General features: G+C 51.0%; 2 protein-coding genes across 3 annotated transcripts in view; one reads left to right on the top strand and one right to left on the bottom strand.

Moving 5' to 3' along the window:
- LOC133494855 (neurexin-2-like) overlaps window positions 1-7466 on the bottom strand; it is a 140766-nt gene extending 133300 nt beyond the window's left edge. For both annotated transcript variants that reach the window (XM_061809063.1, XM_061809062.1), the window contains exon 1: window positions 6755-7466. In XM_061809063.1, the coding sequence (XP_061665047.1) occupies window positions 6755-7466 (712 nt within the window). The remainder of the gene's footprint in view (window positions 1-6754) is intronic.
- alpk1 (alpha-kinase 1) overlaps window positions 1-19824 on the top strand; it is a 209421-nt gene that overhangs the window by 135741 nt on the left and 53856 nt on the right. Inside the window, exon 5 of the mRNA XM_061809077.1 lies at window positions 3669-3776. The gene's annotated coding sequence lies outside the window, so the exon portion shown is untranslated. The remainder of the gene's footprint in view (window positions 1-3668; window positions 3777-19824) is intronic.

Raw genomic sequence — 19824 nt, 5'->3', positions numbered from 1 at the left:
GCTTTGCGTCACATCCCGCAGCACATCACAGCTGGGCACCGCGTCTCGTATTGCGGTTCTTCAAAGACGGCCTCGTGAGTTGGTTCCCAAAGGCTCCCGCGGTCCGCGTTGGACTGAGAAGCGGGCGAGACGATCACGTGTTTTAAAAGGTCAGCGCGGAGATTGCGGCTTGGAGATGAGACGAGGCATCCATCTTTGACCCTGATAGGCTTCCGGCACACACGGCATTTCTGGAGCCCGGACAGATAGCTTGTAATAACATGGTCTTAACGGAATTGGTTATTGCTGTGCAGGATCTGTGGCGTGACCTCCCCGTGTGAAGGTCAAAGGAAGACGCGGTTCAATTACCTCAGACTTGATTGCGGTCTTCCGACACCCTTGCAACCGCATCACCAGGTGCCGTCGTCCATCATTCACGGCGCCCGAAAGCTAAAGTCGCACCCACCCCGTCGATAACGCCGGCGTGCGGGACAACGACCGAGCGGAACAGTCCCCCAATTAGCGCCGACTAAAGTCCAGCAAACGCGACTATACGCACTAAACGGTGCAGGAAATGTCGCACGCTTGCCCGGACGTCAGACCAATCCATCCCATCCTTACGCTAGCCCAAACGCTGAAAGGGCAAGTGCCAGTAATACGCCATTATTAGTTTTTGGGTCCACTCCCCAAGTGTTTATTGTACTTTCGTTAGCCGGGCTCCGTCATTGTAATTACGCCGACATCTTTTGCCGAGGATAAAAGTTAATGAGCTTTTCTGAAATAACGACGTGACCTTTTTATTTATTCATTCGCACCGAAGCCTCCCTCCCCGTTTGGCGGAAGGTCCCTGGCACGGTCCGAGCACTTTGCGCTGGCAAACCGTTGTCGGCGGCCTCCATCATTCAGCCGGAGTCGTTTGACTCTGCGCTTGAGAACGTCAAACGGCTCCCGTTCACCAAGCAAAAGCAAAAAAAAAAAAAAAACAAAAAACAAAACAAAAACAAAGCCGCACTGCTTTAACCCCGGAAATAGATGCGCAGATGTGTCCGGAACCATCTGAGGTCTTAAATATGGCCCGCCTCCACACTTCTGGATGCTAGCTTTGACCAAGTCATCCAGAGATTTGTGTGACGGGAATGCACTGCGTTCAGCTCGTGGGCCATCCTGCGGAGCGGCGGGTCTTTCCGGGGCTTGCGATTATGGACCTTTAGCGTCCATGTTAACATCTGGGGACCGCCCCCCTCCCCCGGTGTTCTGAGACATTACTAGCGAATCCGGAACCAAAGAGCTCCTTTTTTTCAGTCAAGAATGAATGTGAAATGGGCTGTGGGCGTCGTGCAAGGGGACAGTGTTCAGATGGGTCAGTGAGTCGCCAAATGGGACGGTTCCGCGGGATGCGCAGGGAAAAGCTGACGCGCGTCCAGACAGGGAAGAAGATTGGACCCTTGCAACTACTGCAAGCAAAAAAAAAAGAACTTTTCATGCCCCCCCCCCCCCCCCACTCGACCAAAGACTTTTCGCAAGTATTTGAATTTTTCAACTTTCACAATATGTCGTTTTAAAAATGCGTCAGTGGCAAGATGAATGGAAACATTTGGATTTGGGCACTTCAGCTTTCCCCTCCGTCACCGATGTCAGTGATTTAGCGGGATCAAACGCTCCCTCCACGCCCGTCTGTGACACCAAATTTACCGGCGAGCGCCGCCTTTGTTTTGACAGCCGGCGCTGACGGCAGCCCCGATTTCTTACAGCGGCGGCTCTGCGAGCGACAGATGTGTCACGGACTTAAAAGTTAACCGGTTGCTGGCAAGTAGCAGAAAAGGGAAGGGAAGGGAAGGGAAGGGCCTTGACTGGTCTGTCACTCGCCAGGAAGCCTGACATCCCGTATATGCAGGTCAGGAAAAGTCAAGTCGAGAATGGCCCTCATGTTTTAGCCACCGAAGCCTTGAGCACAGTCTCCGATTGGTGGAATAGCGACGCCGAAGCCAAGTCAACTCTTCCTATGCAGCACAGGCAATATATACGTACGCGGACTTTATGCGCGGTTCCGAATCGTAACGCAAGGAAAAGCGACGGCGGTGGTCACGGCAGGCCTCTCAGAGCTCAGTGATATTCTACCCGACTGCTGCGCCCCCCCCCCCCCCACTTCCCCGTCGCCTGCCACCCGTGCGCTGTGATGCAAGACGCGCCGATATTCCGACGCCGCAAAAGCGGGCCACGTCGCAGTCGTACCTCGGCGTAAACACTTCAGCGCTTGTGCGTCAGGATGAAGGGCTTGGTCTCGGGAGGTTTTTGTTTTCATGTCACAAATGTGTCGCAGATCGTGATTTTAGACTTAGTTCAACATTAACACCCCAGTGGAAGAGGATAACAGGATAACGGCACGCTTGATCCTCCACCAGCGGCTTTGTGCGTTATTGTCATGAAAACACATCATAGTGGATTTGGCTTCGGCCGCTTCACCGGGACCAAACGCCGGAGTAAAACACGGTGGGATCGCGTGAATTATGGAGTGCGTCGTTCAGGAGGTTGAACAAGGCAGGATTCCTCCGGGAGGCCGCCTTGCAAATACATCTCGGAGTCTGCTTTTTTTAGCAAACGAGGGAGGTCCTCGCTCACTCAGCGGTACAACAATTCAAACGCGACGTCCGTCTGTCCTCGCCGCTTAATATCGCCGAAATCGGCATGCGGGATGACGCGGCTACAAGTCCGCCGGGGACGATAATCAACTTCCTGTCTGCACGTTCGCACCGTTTGCTGCTTGAAGGGGAATCCAGAGGGTTGACTGTCTCGCGATTTCATCTCACGGGCGTCCTCCTTGCGCGCAGTCGACAACGGCGAGCGCCCGTGGAAATGAAGCGGCGACGCCCCTTTTCATTTTGCCCAAAATGAAAATGGACAGATTGGCGTCGGTGTCCGGTAGGAAAAACGGACGGAGGTGTCCGGAAAAGGTCAACTTGTTTGACCTGAGGAGAATCGTTCCATAGACCACGAGCGGGTGAAAAATTCTTTACATTTACAATTCCTTTTTTTTTTTTTTTTTTTTTTTTGTAACACAATCTACAAACATAATTGACTTTCTATGACTTTGTTGCCACGGCGGCGCTAAATTAATCAACGGCAGCCCGGCAAGCCTTTATTCAAACTCGCAGCCGTGCGTGTGCGTGTCGTTTGTCATTGTGGCGCGGCTTAGCGTCGCGATGGAACAACAGCTGGCAGCGACAACACCACGACAATCAGCAGCCATTGTAAAAAAACAAAAAAACAAAATAATAAACTTGGCACCGGCATAACGAGATCAACCCTATTTGCCAGGGAAATCGTGTAATTTGCGATGACCCCAACAAGCGTGCACAGCTGGCGGCGGAAGACCAAGACAAAGGCCGACCGGCGTCACCTTCACCACGTCCTCCTCGAGACTTTTGATCGGGAGAGCCGTGCGGTTTTTACAGCAGGGTTGTGTGTCTCGGTTGTTTTGGCCGACGTACGCCGCGAATCGACGGCGACGGAGAAGCCCGTAACGCGACATTGAGACGCGAAGAACCACATTTCTGATCTATTTTTGTGCGCGTGTGTGTTTTATATATATTCCAATAAGCCATGAGATGAGTATAACCAGCAGGCCGTTTGAATGACAGCAGCATGAGCGTTGTAATTTGGTGACTCTGACGCCGCCTTTCGCTCCGTAGGTGGTCCTGTCAGTCGGGAGTTGACTGACTGAGTAAACAAATCTGGGATCGGACTCCGGAATGTGCCGGGGCCGGAGGCCACAACCCATTCTTCACATCTCACAACAGGTTAGTGCCCTTCACAATATGAGTCGAGATTCTTCACTTCGTTATGAAGTAACGAGGGAAAAAAAAGGGGAAAAAAAATCCCAAATATTCTTTACTTTCCCTTGAAGTTGAGAGGAGGGACGAATCCCGCTCAAGTAATTGTTCAAAAGAGTTTTGGAGACGATGAAAGCGCTTTAAATGCGATGAAAGGCTCGCTTGAAAGATATGGATATGGCCAAAATGATTGGGAATTCTCTCATCAGCACGCTACTCTCTCGCCTCCGACCACACCTCGAAATTCAAACGCAAATCCAAGCGTCGAAAGGCAAAATCTCTGCAGGTCCGACAGCACGGACTGACCCAATAGCCCGCCGATGTCTGCTGCGTCACTGCAGGTGCTTGATCTTCGCAACTACATCACAGCAAGCAACGATTACCGACTTTTGACGAAAGCGCCGACCGCTCCGATATGGAATGTCCTCGTCTCCCTCCGATCACGAGGGCCCACGACTCTGGAATTCTCGTTCGCCGTCCGACGCGCACAATTAGCCGTCAGCGAATCCCACGGCAACGGTGTCGGTGTCCCTTCCAACTTGATTCCGATTAAAAAGAGCAGCAAGACACTACGTAGTCCCTCCGTCTTGAATAAACGTTTGTGATTTAGATGTGCAGAACAAACGAAGAAAAAAAAGACTTGCTTCTATTTGGCACGTTTTGAATGTTGATTACGGTTTCAACTATTGAATCCGGGGTCCTTCCCACAGTACTCCGGGTACCAGTCGGATGTGAGATCTATAAGGCAAAATTTCACGATGAAGCTGGTTATTATTCTTGGACAAATCCTGCGTTCCTGGCGCCACACAGCTGGCGTGCATCTGTTCCCCGAGACAATGAGCGTCTTTGCAACTGCGGTTAGTCAAAAGGAATAAATGCCCGGCCGCTCCGGCCGGCCGCCGTAATGACCCAATTTACCCGCGTCGACCAAAGAACATCTCTGAAGATAAATGAAGACGGCGCAAATGAACGTCTCCACGCCGTCCAGATCCCTCCCTCTCCGTTCGCAAAGGACAAATGTTTCCTGCAGTCACCGTGGCGCCGCATTGGTATTCCGCTCTCAAGCCGGCACACGGCGCACACAGACGGAAAATCGACGAAGACGAGGAGGAGCAGGCAGACAGGTGTCCGCGGCTCGAACAATCGTCGCCCGTCTGGCAGAAGGAGAATCAAACGGCTTGGTGAAGCTGTTTCAAGGTTGCTCAGCGCTTCCCAAATGGCACCATAAAGGCCTGGAACGGGATCAGGGCGACGTGTTTGGGACGGTTTTGCAACTTTTGGATCTGTCCCAAGCCAGGCGAAAAGCTCAGCAAAGCAAAACGAGCAATCGCAGTCCATAAACTAATTCACTCTTTAAAATCCAATAGTCTAAAAATGAATCATCAATAATCATCATTCAAAATCTGTTTTGAACAAAGGAAGGGTCTCATCATGGGTGAGTCGACGCAATTTTTCAAACTCGCATTTTGCTATTGCCTTTGATTTCATTTTGGGGGGACAGCCTTGTCTAAAGTACATGCAAGTCATACCTGAAGTTCTAAAGTATCGTAACGTCCGCAGAACTACTGATCAGCTCAAGTAAACTTGAAGGAAAATACCGGATCTGACATTTGTTGTGCTCAAGTTCCAAGTGTTATTTTTGAGATATAAATTGGAGTTTCAGATGTGTGTATATATAAAAAAAAACAGGCAGTGGTTAGAATTTTTCGTTTTTCTCCATCCATCCATCCATTGTCAGCAGCTTTAGCAGGGAAACCCTTTCCCCAGCCCCTCCACCCAGCTCTTCCGGAGCGATCCTGAGGCGTTCCCACGCCAGCCGAGAGACATAGCAGTCTCTTCAGCGTGTCCTGGGTCTCGTCCCCGGGGTCTCTTTCTGGTGGGACGTGCCCGGAACACCTCACCAGGGAGGCGTCCGGTTGGCCACCTCTTCTGGCGCCTCCCGATGCGGAGGAGCAGCAGCTCAACACTGAGCCCCTCTCGGATGACTGAGCTTCTCCTCCGTTCTCTTGAGGAGAGCCCGGACACCCCGCGGAGGAAACTCATTTCGGCCGCTTGGATACGGGATCTCGCCTTCCCCAAGTCGACAACACACGTGTAAACCGGTTGGGAGAATTCCCACGCACCCTCAAGGACCCTGCCAAGGGTCAGGACCTGGTCCACTGTTCCATGCCCGGGACCTCAGATTTGACATCCCCACGAACCCTCGTCTCCAACGACCCCTGAATAGACCTTAGCAGGGAGGCTGAAGAGTGTGATTCAGCTGATGTGGGGTTACACCCTCTGGTCCTCCTTCTTAAAAAGGGGGACCACCACTACCCAACCCGTCTGCCAAGATATTGCAGAGGTGTGTCAAGGAGGGCAACCCTACAACATCCAGACAGCATCCTGATAAATCAGCCCCATCGCAGAGAAAAGTCCATTTTTGAGTTTGCTGGCGTAAAAGAAACGGCTGGGTTGGGGAGTTAGACGTAAGCGTGGCAGTAGTGAAAGTGCTGACAGTGGTCAAAGGTAAAAAAAAAAAAAAGATAAGTGGAGTGAGCGAGAGAGAGAGAGAGAGAGAGAGAGCGAGAGACCATTTGGGAGGTGAAGAAGAGACGGGAAAACCCAGATAGCCTTGAGAAGGGAGGGGCGGTGTAGATCCTGCAAGATGGATAAATGCGGAGCTGAGGCACAAGCACAGGAGATATGGAAATGGGATGTGTCAGTAAGAAAGGAGGAGGTCTAAAACATAACGGCGTTTGACATGAGCTGACGGCACGGGAGCGCACGAAGCCGGCGGCAGCGGCAGCTCAAGAGACAATCAGCCTGCAGAGGAAAGAAGTGTTTGATAGATCCAAAACTTTCCAAGACTCGTCTAGTTGCTCTTTGTGTTCCATCTCATTGACATCATCTGACAGCAGGGAAATCAATCGCGCGCGCGAGCCGAGTCGTAGTTTGCTCCTTACCTTCCTTGCAGTACTTCCCCTTGAAGCGGGTGTGGCTGCAGTCGCACTGGACCTCTCCATACTGGATGGAGCAAAAGCCTCCGTTGAAGCATGGGTTCTGTTTGGTGCACAGGTACTCCAGGTCGCTCTGGATGCCGTGGCTGTTCAGCAAGGTAGGTGGGGTCTCTCCCACCTTCAGGTTGGAGATCAAGCCCATGAAGGGGGGCTCATACTTTACCGTGCTGGAGGTGAGCGCAGAGAGGCGTACGTCGGGCGGTATTCCGCCCGCATACAAGTCACTGACCACCGCCATTTCCTTCCGCTTGGACTTGACCTCAGCCACTTTGGTCTCACCGTCCACCATTAGGAGAGTCTCCCGGTAATTGCGGGTGAGCAAGACCATGTGCCAGCGGTCATCGTTCACCCACGTCTCTGTGTGCAAAATGGCCGGCTCGGCGCAGTGGATGGCGAAACGGAGCTGGAGGCGCCCACCGGCGATCAGCAGTTCCAGGAAATCGCAGTTGCCGCCGTCATCCAGGTAAAGTACCAACGCTTTGCTGATGTTGGTCTTCAGGCTGAAGCTCAACTCTCCTACCGAGCCAGCCTCCCAGCGCCCGTAGCGGGCCCATTGGCCGGGCGCTCCCCCAAACTCCAGCGCCCTGGCCCTGGACAGCAGGCTGACGAAGGCCAGCGGCAACAAGGGCCAGCACGGGAATCTTAAGCCCCGAATCATGATTTCAATTCTCGGGGGCTAAACGACGAAGAGACTCTGGGACCTTTCCGGGGCCTTTTTTCCCCAATTTCCCGCCGATCTCCTGCTCTAGTTCTTTGTCCTTCCTTTAACTCTCCTCCGTCTCTCCATGCGTCGCGGGCTGCAAGACTCTGAGGAACTGAACGGTACCGGTAGTAGAGCACGAATGGAAGCGGGGAGGTTAGGGCAAGTTCTTCTCGAGGTTCTCGGTCTCTTTAGTCCCGAAAGCGCTCTCGATTTCAGTGGACGGCCATTCTTCTCTGAATTCCAACAAATTGGAAAGTAGAAGTCACATCATGACTGGGGCGAGGCAGGATCTGGGGAAGGCAGAAAAAAAAAAAACAAAAAACAACATTTTTAATGACATGGATCGTATTTTCCGGAGGATACAGCGTACCACGCTCCCCTTTTTTTTCTTTCTATACACGAGCCGTGCTGGACCTTTCGCCCTGCGTACCGGTACGTTGTGAAATAAGATATTCACACACAAAGACTGTGTAAATATTTATTTACAACCCTTTTTTTTTTTTTTTTTTTTTTTCCCCAAACAGTGACTTTAATGCGGCAGTAGGACGATTCAAAATGTTTTTATTCATCCTTCTGCTCACTCAAACCTCAACAGAGCCTCAGAAATTCTCCGCCGATTTTTGTATTTTTATTTATTTGTGTCCTCCACACCGCTCCGTGCTTTTAAGATCCCCTGGCAGACCTCAGAAAAGGAAAACCATTGCATGCAGCCATTTTTTTTTTTTTTTTTTTTTTTTGTGAAAGATTTGAAATGAATTACAAATATTTTGCATTCGTGCGTGCCGTGCCGCGTCCTGCTTCGAGGGCACCAAGAACTAGCGCTGTGCCCTTCTACGCATGCTCGAGGTAGTTTCCTCCTCTTCTGTGCGCAAATGAGGTGGCTCCGTCGTCTTCTCTGGGCAACTGAGGGAGATTCTTCTTCTTCTTCTTCTTCTTCTTCTGCATGCGCTGGAAGTGAAGTCGTCTGAGCGTGCCCAAATCCGAGTGCGATTCAGTGGTTCGGGAGTAGTTAATGTTGAAACCGTGTGAATCGCCGCATGCCAAAGCAAGGAAACCTGTTGAGCGACGGCGCGTCGAATTGTTTGCCGAGTACGAGACACCTCTCTCACTTCTGAAAGCCTCCGCAATCGACATTTAATCCTCCCGAGTCATGAATTGGCCACCTTCAAAATTCGAGGACACCGAAGAAGCGTAACGAGTCCGGAGGCACCAGAGGTGGATTCTCGCGCCGGTTCCGATCAAGAAAGTCGTCGGCTTCTGTCGGTTTGCCCTTCCGGTTTGATTTCAAACCAAATAGAAGGAAATAGTCTTATTTGGCAAAAACAGCGGTGACCTGCGCCCCCGGCATCGAAGAGCCAATGTTTAGCACAAACAACTCTGGCCCTTTCGTTTCATTCCCGACCGAATCTGGCTCAGCTGTTGCTGTGTGGAAAAAGGAGAGGCCAGTTGAGTGAAAGAGCAATCTTCACACCCCCGACCCGACCCGACCCGTCTCCTCCACGCCTCGGGGTAGCCGCGTGGTCATGTGAGCGAGAGGCGACCTATTTCCTCCCACATCGAGCCCGTGGGTTAGGGTTAGCATCGGGATCTTGACACAAACGTCATGGAGTCCCGTTTCATATTTTTAGCTCCTCACTCGTGGCAACGTTGGACTTTTAACGATAAAAAGTACGTAGCTGAGCACAAAAAGTGGAGCTTTTCCTTGCGTGTAATTGAAATGGAATAAATAGCATAAATGTCATCTTGCTTCTTCAGATCAAATACGCACGAGTCCGAGCTACTAGCGCTGCGCCAAACAGCCTGCACGTGCGCCTGTGTCTGTGCTAAGCTTCTCCTTTGACGGGTTTTTTTTTGTTTTGTTTTGTTTTTTTAAATTGCGACGTCGACAGTGGCTTTGAAAAAGTCCAATTGTAATAATCCGGACAAACAATAACAAAAAAAGCGTACCTCAAACATCTTCTTTTGTTTGCACAAACATCATTTTGTGCTGTTAAGATGGAACAAAACACACACACACACACACACACACAGCTTATTACAGTGAGACAGGAGTCATAAATCCTGTAAGAAGCTCAGCGGGGAAGCATCCGTCAGCATGAGGCCGCTGCCGCTGCGCTCTAATCGACCAGAGACTCAAACCGTGAAACTTTTAATATTCAACGTGGGCAACGTGCAAAAAGCAGCCATAGCATCGTGCAAATTTTCGGGGGGAAGTGCCACTTAGTCCTTTTGGGTATCGCATTTGAGGAGGGTTGAGAATTTGGGCCAAATTGGACCCAGGAAGAATAAATAAAGCAGGGTTAGGTGGTAGAAAGTGTCTCTCCAGACGCCGTCGCCTCGACGGGCCTTGTCGGCGCTAAGCCGGCGGTGGAGCGGCCCCAATGAGGAGATGCTAATGAAGCAGATCAAGAGCTTTAGCCCCGCTGTTAGCTCGGCAGATTAATCTCGATTTACAGCGCAAGTCCTCATTGTGTCGACGAGGTGAATCATCGGGAAATGCGGTCGTTTTTGATATTTTGACGCCGAGAATCTTCAAAACACGTCTCAGCTGTGACGGTGCAGTTCTAACCCTTATTTTTGATTGATTGATTTCTTTATTTACAGTTCTTGTGTTGGATTCTATTGGCTTGCGCAGGCGTGCGCAATATTCCGTAGCTGTTATGTTGTGAGAACAGACAGAAATCAAGCGCATCAATAGTCGTCGTTTTTATCGACAGTACTGATTTATTCCCAATACCGTGTCGTATTCTTATTACATTAAATAAGGGACGTCTCGGTCACATTTTTTTGTCACTTTATTTTGAGTAATGGACCGATCCAGATATCTTGGAAATGCACTGAAAGGGAAATCGTCGTCTTAAATCACAGCTCGAATAAACCTCATGCGGACGAGCTTTTCCGGCTCTCCACTTCACCATTATTTTACGATGAACTTGAAACATCGTGAAGTATTCCACGCAATTACGGGGGGGCATCTTATAACGCTTGAGTGAAAGCCATTAGGGGGCGGGCGTGGGGAGGTTTCGGGGGGGTTGCAGTGGCCGTAAATCGAAGGATTCCATGACGGAGACGAGTCACGACAGGCGGATCTCGGTACAGCAGGGCAGGACTGCGGTTATTGCTGTGGAGTGACACCCTCGGTGAATTTCCCATCTGGAATGTTAAAGCGCCATCAAAGGCAGCCGGCGGATGTTTACGCTCCGAGTACGATCCTCAACAACTTCCTGTCGAGATGTGAAACGTTTGCCGCGGACGCCGAGGGAATACGGCCGATTAGGTTTAAGTGTGTGGGCGGTGCTACGCGTGCGCCCGTTTTTTTCAGGCCTCGGGACTCTCCCGTTTCCAATTAACCGGCCCGGCGGGCGACAGCTCCGCCGGCCTTATCTGCCAGAAAAAGAGGCGAGGGTTTCAGAGGCGGCCGAGCGAGACGGCGTGCAGGCGAAAAGACAGAGGAGGCCGGCGGAGATAAAGCACAAGACTGGCAGGCGGAGGAGCGAGAGAGGCCGCGGCTTGGCTTTCAACTGCGAAAAACCTCTTTCCTTCCATCCCTTTCGTCCTTTCTGCGCTATCGTCCAAACTAGCCACCAAGGTGAAAAAGTCCACTCAGTCGACAACGGGATTCCAAAAATAACCTCACCTGACTCGATCCAAAGGATGACGCGGAATTTGAGCCGTCGTTTGCTTTAAGTTGCGAGCGCGAGCCGTAACAAAGTCAGCTCACTTCACAATAAACGCCAATCGCTGTCCAAAGTACTCGAGCGTGTATATCGCCTACTGGAGCATAAGACTCGATGTACATATTTTGGACAAATCAGTGTATGACCCGCACCGTCCAGCCTTGAATGGCAACTGTCCTCGCGTAGCGATCTCGGGAGGCCACAAAGGGCGCAGCGGGGCAGGCCTCGGCTTGCAACCAAATCATCACGCTGGCAGAGTTGTGACATTTTGCAGCGTCAGCGGAGGCTGACGGCGAATCGCGTCGCAAAGACGAATCGGAGCCGCGGGCCTCAATATTGCAGCTTTGCGCCGTCCGTTCGGATATTCGACAATGCCCACTCCGTGAGCAATGCCTTTAATGTCACACCCGCCGGAAGACGCTGGGCTCATTACAGGTCCCCCGATTCATTGAGTCTCCTTCCGCCGGCGCCAAGGCAGAACCTCTCTCCGGTTCTCCTGCGCGGCTCTGCGGCATCCACCGCTCGGGCGTGACCAAACGCACAAGTGACGTCGAGCCTCTCCGAATAAAACATCGATTCGGCTCCCCCGTGGCGGGCGAGGCTCTTAATCCGAGCGAGCGGGAACATGCGCGGGCACGGCCGCGGCGCCGCTGCTTTGTGACTCACGGGAGGGGAAGTAGCACGAACGGGCCCGGAGAAGATGTGAGGTGACGCGTACATCCGCATATGGACAGTGAGACACAAATGCAGAACTATGCTAAACACGACGCGTCCGCATAATATTTACGAGCCTCCGGGCGGATGTCGTTAGAGGATGAAGAAATAGATTATGTAAGCAATGCTCACTCTTTCTGGATTTTGAAAACAAAAAAAAAAAACCAAGGTCATTCGGGAGGAATTCTTTGAGCATCCGGCCTGAACAAACCGGGAAACTCTTTGGGGATGCTGAAGATGGAAAGGACCTGAGTAGACAAAAACAAAAACAAAAAAAAACAAGCATGTTGTCGGAGGTTTTGTGCCCGCGAGGGGTTCCGGCTCTCTTCTCTTTTCCCACTTTGGACATTTTTTGGGAGCCTATAACGGCGCATATGAGTCCAATGATTCTGGGGGTCGGCGGCACAGCCGTGCTGCTCTAGAGTGTTGGCCTGACCAGGGTTCAAATCCCGACCCCCCCCCCCCCCAGGTCGTGTGGGGTGGGGTTTGCGTGCCCCCCCCCTCCCCCCGCCGTGCCCGCGTGGCTTTTCTCCCACATCCCGAAAACATGGTTGCGTTCATTGGACATTCTAAAGTGTGTGAATGGTTGGCAACCTGTAACTGGCCGGCGACCGGTTCCGGGTGGACAGCTGGGATTGGCTCCAGAAAATGGATGGATGGATGGATGGAATTATGAGAGCCAAAATGTCACGCTTTTGTCTTTTAGTCTCACATGAAAAGCGTCATTGTCAAAGCGACTTTGAGGAAATGTGGCATTGATGGATTTTGGTCAAGTCGCGATGCGTCAGAACCGAACGAGATTAGAGGCAGCTGCGCAAAAACGGCGAAAGGAACCAGGCTGTCACTCCGTCTATCCGTTCACGCTCAATGATCAAATCCCGACGCGTGGATATTTTGGCTTCCAAGCCATCCGAACCCCTCCTACGATACCGCCAAGGGTCCCCGAACGCTCGCATCAGGGTAAAATACCCGAGAGCGGGAAGTGCAGATGAGAAATTGTCAAAAGAGTGCGCAAACAGCTGAGGCGCGATGGGAAAAGATCCGCAGAAACGAAACGATACCCGTTCTTAAAGGCAACATCCAGAGAAGAACCCGACCGTCTCGATGAGTTCACTTCGAGGACGTAAATGAGCAAAAGCAGGGAACGGCCACCGCCAAAGATCAGCGCGGGGAGCGTTTGGAGCCGTCGGCAAGGAACGGAGCACATCACGGAGCCAGGAGCCCCCGTGGCCTTTTTTTTTTTTTTTTTTTGCCAGTGGGGGACGCCAAAAGGAACCGAGCGGGGCTGCAACATCCCTTTCAATTTACAAGCTGCGCCGGCTGACGGCGCAAACACAAAGGTTTTCATTATCCCGGGTGAAAGCTGAGCCGAATTCTTGCTGGGGAGGGGGGCGGATGGCGACGGCTCAAGAAAAAGACCCAAAGGTAGTCAAGACACGAAGACGCGTCAATGCCAGTGGCTCCATTAAGAACCTTTTTTTTTTTTTTCTATTAAGGTAGAGAGTTGACCTTCATTGTGATGTCATCAAGCAAAAAAGAGGTGGGGGGGTCGGGACGTGCATTCATTGGCTTCACTGCCTAATAGCATCTATCCATGGAATATGAAATATTGCTGAGGTGCCAGCGCTGCAGTCGGGCTTTCTTGAAAGGGTTCTCAGGCGACTCTTTGGCCTCGCTCCTCATTTGGTTCATCTCAACATACGAGGAACCGGAAGTGAAAACAAAATGGCTCCCGAAGGCAACGTCGATGTGCCCTGGAGGGGGATTACAGCAAAAGTACGGCGCGCTTTTCAAGGAAAAAGTCACTGGACTGATCAATACATCATGAAAATTGATTGGGTTGTCGGTGAGTGCGCGGCCCTTGAAATAACTTTGTCGGTGAACAAACCCATCCCGCGTCACCTCTTGGCTCATAGTTGACATCCGTCTCGCGTGAATATTTCATGAAGCTCGTTGGTTGTCGTGATTGATGACGCGGTCGCCTTGTCCGGGGAGATGGATTCTGCCGCTATTTCAGGTGTAATTGTGTTTTTACGGGAGAAGCTTTGTGGGGGTCGTCGTCGTCGTCTCCTTCCACCGAGGAGGGTGACACGTTGTTTGTCAGGATTACACAAAATCCGGTTTACGATGCAACATGTAGGACTAAGATCTTAAATCACGTAATGATGCTGATGATATTTCCACCTCGTCAACAAAGCAGGTGGGCTTTACGCTTCCAAAAATGGCTTCCAGTCAACAATAAAAGGATCTCTGAATAGACTCGGGAAGGCAATTCCGCCTGCAATGAACAATTTCGCTGAGTGAATCTTTTCCGACAGCTGAAGGTCAGTGACAAAAGGCCACGGAGACTCACACAGCGCACCGAGTGGACGGCCGGGCCGGTTTTTGCGGAGAGGACCGGCGGTTTCAAATGTTGAGCCTCGCGTCCTCCTTTCTCACCCGTCGTCGCTGGGAAATTCACGGGAGGAAGGAGACCAGGGAGGAGTTGAGGACAAATGATTTGATCGGAAGGAGACAAGGAGACACGACTTCTTCCAAAGTCCAACAAAGTGGATGACAAAGGTGGGAGAGCCCCTTCGCCTTGTAGGCAATCTCGGCGAATGCCCCAGTATACGAACTTCCGCAAACGCAATCCGCAGTACGACGCGAGCTCTTCCGTACGTCTTAGCTAAGCCTCCGAGTGGCGGGGGGGGTTTGAGGGATCAGCGACTGATCTTCCACGGCGCCGCCCGCCAACGGCGACGCCGATTTCGGTGAGGTGAGGTGAGGAAGCGTGCAGCCGAGCAAACGGTGATGCGCGTTAGTGCCCCCGACTCCAACACATGGCTCCTTTTCGTGCCGTATTTGTTCCCGTCCGCTTCGTCACCGTAGAAGTGAAGTGAAGACGTCGTGGAAAAAAAAAAAGGACACGCGAGTATTGGAGTGAATTTTCCATGTAGGTCATCGCAGTCGGGATTCATTCTGACTAAATTATGCAATGCGACAATAGCGTCAAGGGCGGAATTATCTCTCGCGCGTTAGACAATTATCAGTGTGCCATCTAAATGACTTTCTGGATATCAGCATACTGTAAATAGTGTGTAATACGTGCAGTCCTTCCAAATTTGTTAATTGCGTCGTGAACGTCTCCCCGTGCCATGTTTTCTTCGACCGCGGGATGACGGACAAAAGGTATTCAGACACCAGGAAGCGCTTCTTCAAAAGACCACACGGCTTTTCCCGCATACGGCGCTACGTTGAGATGCAAACATTTTTTTTTTTTTGGCTACCAGTCATCCGTCCGATCGTTTGTTCCAACTTGCGAGCGCAAACTTGAGCCACGTGCTCCCGAACCCTCGTTTGCGCTTTTACCGCCGAATTTGTGGCTCCTCGGCAAACAATAAATCCGCCGGGAAAACTACAACAAGTCCACGTGCAGAAAAATGGCAGAAAGGAAAAAAAATACAATTTTGAAAAACGAAGACGGAAACAAATCTCAACTCGACTGTGTGCAAAAAACCAAAACACGCCGATCTTCTATCTTTGTATTTCTCTCTGGCGTTTCGTTCTTAACCTCTTCTTCTTCTCCTAATGACATATATCAGTTCCAACTACAGCGCCCCCCAGTGGTGACAAAACACCCCTTTCAATTTCATAAATTACGATAAGCAGGACTTTGGCAAATATTGATTTCAAAACAACCAAATAGCTTTGCCTGAGGACAGCCTGTCGAGCTTAATGCTAACTTAGCAACGACATTGATGTGCTAATTAGTTAGCATTGATACAAGCGACGGATTGCATGTAGATGGGTGATATAACAGTTCTCACTGGCATAAAATGTATGAAAAAAAAATGGAATATCATAGTGCAAGACAGTGGTTGTAGACGGCGTTCGCGGTCAGTCGTGCCGGGAGACGCTCGGTCCGAGATTTCACCGTTGCCGTTTCCAGCTGATGAGCGCCGTTCATTATTCAACGGGGTAAAGTGAAGGGGGGCGGGGCCGCAACGCCACTGGCACGGGCAGCTCGCCGGCGGCCAGATAACGTCGACGGCACTGCGGAAAACGCTTGTGAGTGCAAACGTTTCTTTGACCTTCGTCCCCGCCATGAGCAAAAAATGGCGCCTTGGGATTGAAATGAATGGAAATGCGTTTCATCCATTCCAGGCCCTTCCTCCCCCTTTAAAAAACAAAACAAAAAAAAAAACGCATAAGAAGCACTCCATAGTTATCGTACTTTACAAAAGCAGACGGCGGTAAACTTCATTCAGCAGATTCGGCCCAACCCGAACCCCGACGGCCACAAATGACGACGTTTCGCAACTGGCTGGACTGCAGCTGGTCCTGCGATGAGGAAGAAAGACTTGACTTGAACGTGAGCTTATTTATTTATGAGGGGTGAGCGGGCAATAAAATTTGGAGCGAATATGTGCAGCCATAATCCTGCTGCATGCTGTCAGTAACAGTTGGCATAGCTTTGCGAGTCTCCGACTGGATTACGCACACAAGCACTCTGACGTCCTCCGCTAACAATAGCACAATTTTCAATAATCCTTCCCCCTCCTTGCTCCTTGCTTCTTGCTTCTTCTTCTTCTTTTTTTTTGTGCTGCGCTACCTGATTTGGTTTTCTTTCACGAAGCTCCTCGTATGTACGGATTCCATTTTCTGGTCCTATTTAAGACTCGTTGAGTGTGTGTGTGTGTGTGTGTGTGTGTGTGGGTGGGGGGGGGTGTCTGAGGAATATCACGTAAATCTTTCCACGTGATTCAATACGAAAATGAATTTGCGGCGGTTCTGGGACCTTTCCCGTTACACGGGAAGACCACATCCAACTAATTTGAACACCGCCACCACAGGTCGGCCAAGCTCCTCCGCGCTTTAGCTTGCGTGCTAACTCGCGGGTTAACAAAGACTCGGCATTTCCTTCATTGTTGCGTAGATCTGTGCGCGGCACATAGAGCGGGGTGAGGGGCGGGGGCTGAGACCCTCCCGGATCCCCCTCAGAGTAAGCTATTCGATGCGCAACGTTTCGGCTCCCGTTGGCCTTCGTCGGGCGCGGCTTGAAGTCAGTCAGTCGTCCGTAAGGTCCCGTTGGACGTGGTCAGTCGTTTGTCACTCAATGTGTCTCTACCGTACAATTTTAGATAAACCCCCGACCCTTCCAATTTATTTATTTATTTAGAAACTACGTTTTTTTTTTTGAATTTAGAAATTAGGAGATCCTGCTTCCCTCCAAAGTTCAATGAATCCCACCATCCTCCATAATGAATTAAATGGGGTCAGGGTTGGACCGTCCTCAAGCCCGCTGGCGGCTAATAGCCGCTAGCCTAGCTACTAGTAGCAGGCCGCTTGGCGGTGGAGTCGTCGTACGTCGCGTTGGTGACCACAATGTCGACTGTAGCATTTTCTGAGCTGTTTATCCTCACAAGGGTCGCAGGAGTGCTATCCCAGTTGACTTGCATTCACTTTCGTGCTGTTGGTTCTGATCGTCATTCACGGAAGTGCAAGGCGCACACACACACGCACACACGTCTTTCATCACCGCAATGAAAAATGAAGCAAGTATTCCAGTTTGTTTGTATTCCAAGCTAGGCTGTTAGCTTTGGAGGCTCCTCACAACCGCCGCAGGAAGACTGAACAATATTTATGCGGGCGAGCTCCGACCATATGCTGCTTGGAACTTGGAACTTGGAACCTGGGCGATGAGTGCCATTGGACTCTTTGCACCAGCGGAAGATGACTGAGCTAAAAATACAAAGGAGCAACGCATCCTATGCCAAGAAGTCCGCCCACCTGAACCCGTAGCACGCAAAACACGGCGCCCGTACAGCAGCTGAGCGCCATTGGCCTCCCTCGTCCCCGGGCCGAGCGATTCCTCCCGGAGTCGCCCAGGCAGAGTTTAAGGGGCTCCGGCCGACAAAGCCTTTGACCCCGCAGCAGCCGTGCGCACCCCCACGGCTCTCCCGCCGCTCTCGCTTCGGGGTGGAGCTACGTTACGGCCGTCCAATACAAAGCTGGAACTTCGAAAACCAAAACGGAAGCTCCCGTCCGCGATGCTCAGCTCCAGGACCGACACCGGGCCCTCATAGCCTGAAATGCGTGCGGAAAACAATCACGCGTCATCTACAAGGGACACGGGCGGCTGCTGCAATTCATTTCATTGTGCTGTCACCAGGGGGCACTATAAAATAGTCATGGAGAATCCACCTCTTTTATGAGGACTGTAAAGTGACACAGTACGTATGATTGTCGTTTGTTTGGGTTTTTTTTAGAGGATGAAGAAAATATGTTTCCGAGAAAATGGTCTACCTGTCGCTCCACCATTTGTGTTCAAATATCCGTGGCTTCAAAAAGCACGACGACGACGACGACGTTTCCGCCATGACGGTAGCGTGAGGCTAGCGGGCTGTTCTTCAGCGAACATCGTTTGCTTGTTTCTAAAATCTCTGCGGTCGTATCTCAGCGTATTTGCGAGTTTCTGCCGACGCCGCAATGCGGAGGGACACGATAAAAATGGCAAAGTACACCGACGTTGAACTTTACAGTGGCATTTATGAAGTCAGAGTGGCTTGTATTAATTGACTTCATCATCCGCACAAAGGTTTTGCCACACACGGGCAGGAAATGTTGGTCTACATTTTGCAGATGAGAGAGGGTCAATTACAGTGTAATGCAGCATCGCAGCGGAGTTATTATGTTTATATTGCCGGTGATAAGTCAGGGGTGATGCTGTCGACTTTTATGACTCCGTGCCCGGCGGTAGTAGCAAAGCAGTAATAAAACCTGCCCTTCTTTTCCGATTGCGTCTTTCTCCCCCTCGGGGGGGAAGTGAGGGAAAAAAAGACAAAGACAGAAACAAAGTGCACGAAGAGCAGCAACGGCCTGAATAATTCATTCGCTTTAAATTCAGCGAATATAACGCGTCGTTCGGGGCCACGCTCAAAACAAGATGGCATCCGAAGAAGAGGTGGGGGGGGGGGGTGTTGAAAACGGAGGCAAAAGTGAGCCGGGATTACAGCAGCCAAGAGGCTAATCGGGAGCGCTAAGCCTGTGAGCTAATAAATAGAAAGTGCATGATGTAAGCGAGGCAGAGGGGGTCTAATCAGCTTGGCCTGAGGCGGCGTCCGGAATGGAGACCCTCACCCGTCGCCCACCGGCCCAAACCTCAGCGCGGCACCACTTCCTGTCGCAATGTTTGAGCTTAACATTTTCTGCTACGCGTCTGCCCGAGCCGCCCAAAAGAAACGGGTCGGGTCGGTACCGCCGGGAGAGATCTGGCCACGATGTGAGCGGTTCTTGTTTTGCCCGACGGTAGCAGTGGTCCTCCAGATCGACTGCGTCGGCCTTATCTTGGCGATTGAAAAATCACGTGCAATAAATTTGGTCGCGTCGGTCGAGCAAATTCCCCTCACTTTGTCAATTCAAAATATCGGATGAACGTAACGGATTTCCCTCCATAAAAACATTTTTTTTGTGTATTACTCAAGTATAGATTGATCATTTTGCAAGAACAAAAACCTTAAATGAATCCTATATGTATTTGACAATATAGTCCTTCACGTGTTTACCACTGCTGCTCGAGTTTGATTTCAGGTATGGCGGACCCTAACCCTAACCTTTTATTCACTTGTTGATGATTCTGGGGGGGGGGCACACACTCATTCGATATCGACCGCACTCTTCACTTTCGCGTGCATTATCGAGTCATCCGAATGTCGGCACACAAAGTTTGTCCGAACCCAAACTCATTTTGGAGTGCACAGATATGAATAAGAGGAAAGAGTGGCAGATAACTTCAATGGCGGTGCTTGCTTATTTCATGTACCGGGCGGGATGAAAGGCACTCAAAGCTTGCAAATTTTCCCCAAAAAGATTCTCCGGGAACAGGCCACACCGCCTTCAAAGCAGAAAAGCGGAATCATTCGAGACGAGTCCCCTCGCCG

This window comes from Syngnathoides biaculeatus, chromosome 21 (assembly GCF_019802595.1).
Source record: "Syngnathoides biaculeatus isolate LvHL_M chromosome 21, ASM1980259v1, whole genome shotgun sequence".
In the NCBI taxonomy this organism is placed as follows: domain Eukaryota; kingdom Metazoa; phylum Chordata; class Actinopteri; order Syngnathiformes; family Syngnathidae; genus Syngnathoides; species Syngnathoides biaculeatus.
The sequence above is the reverse complement of the archived record's forward strand: the minus strand, read 5'-3'. Positions and strand labels throughout refer to the sequence as shown.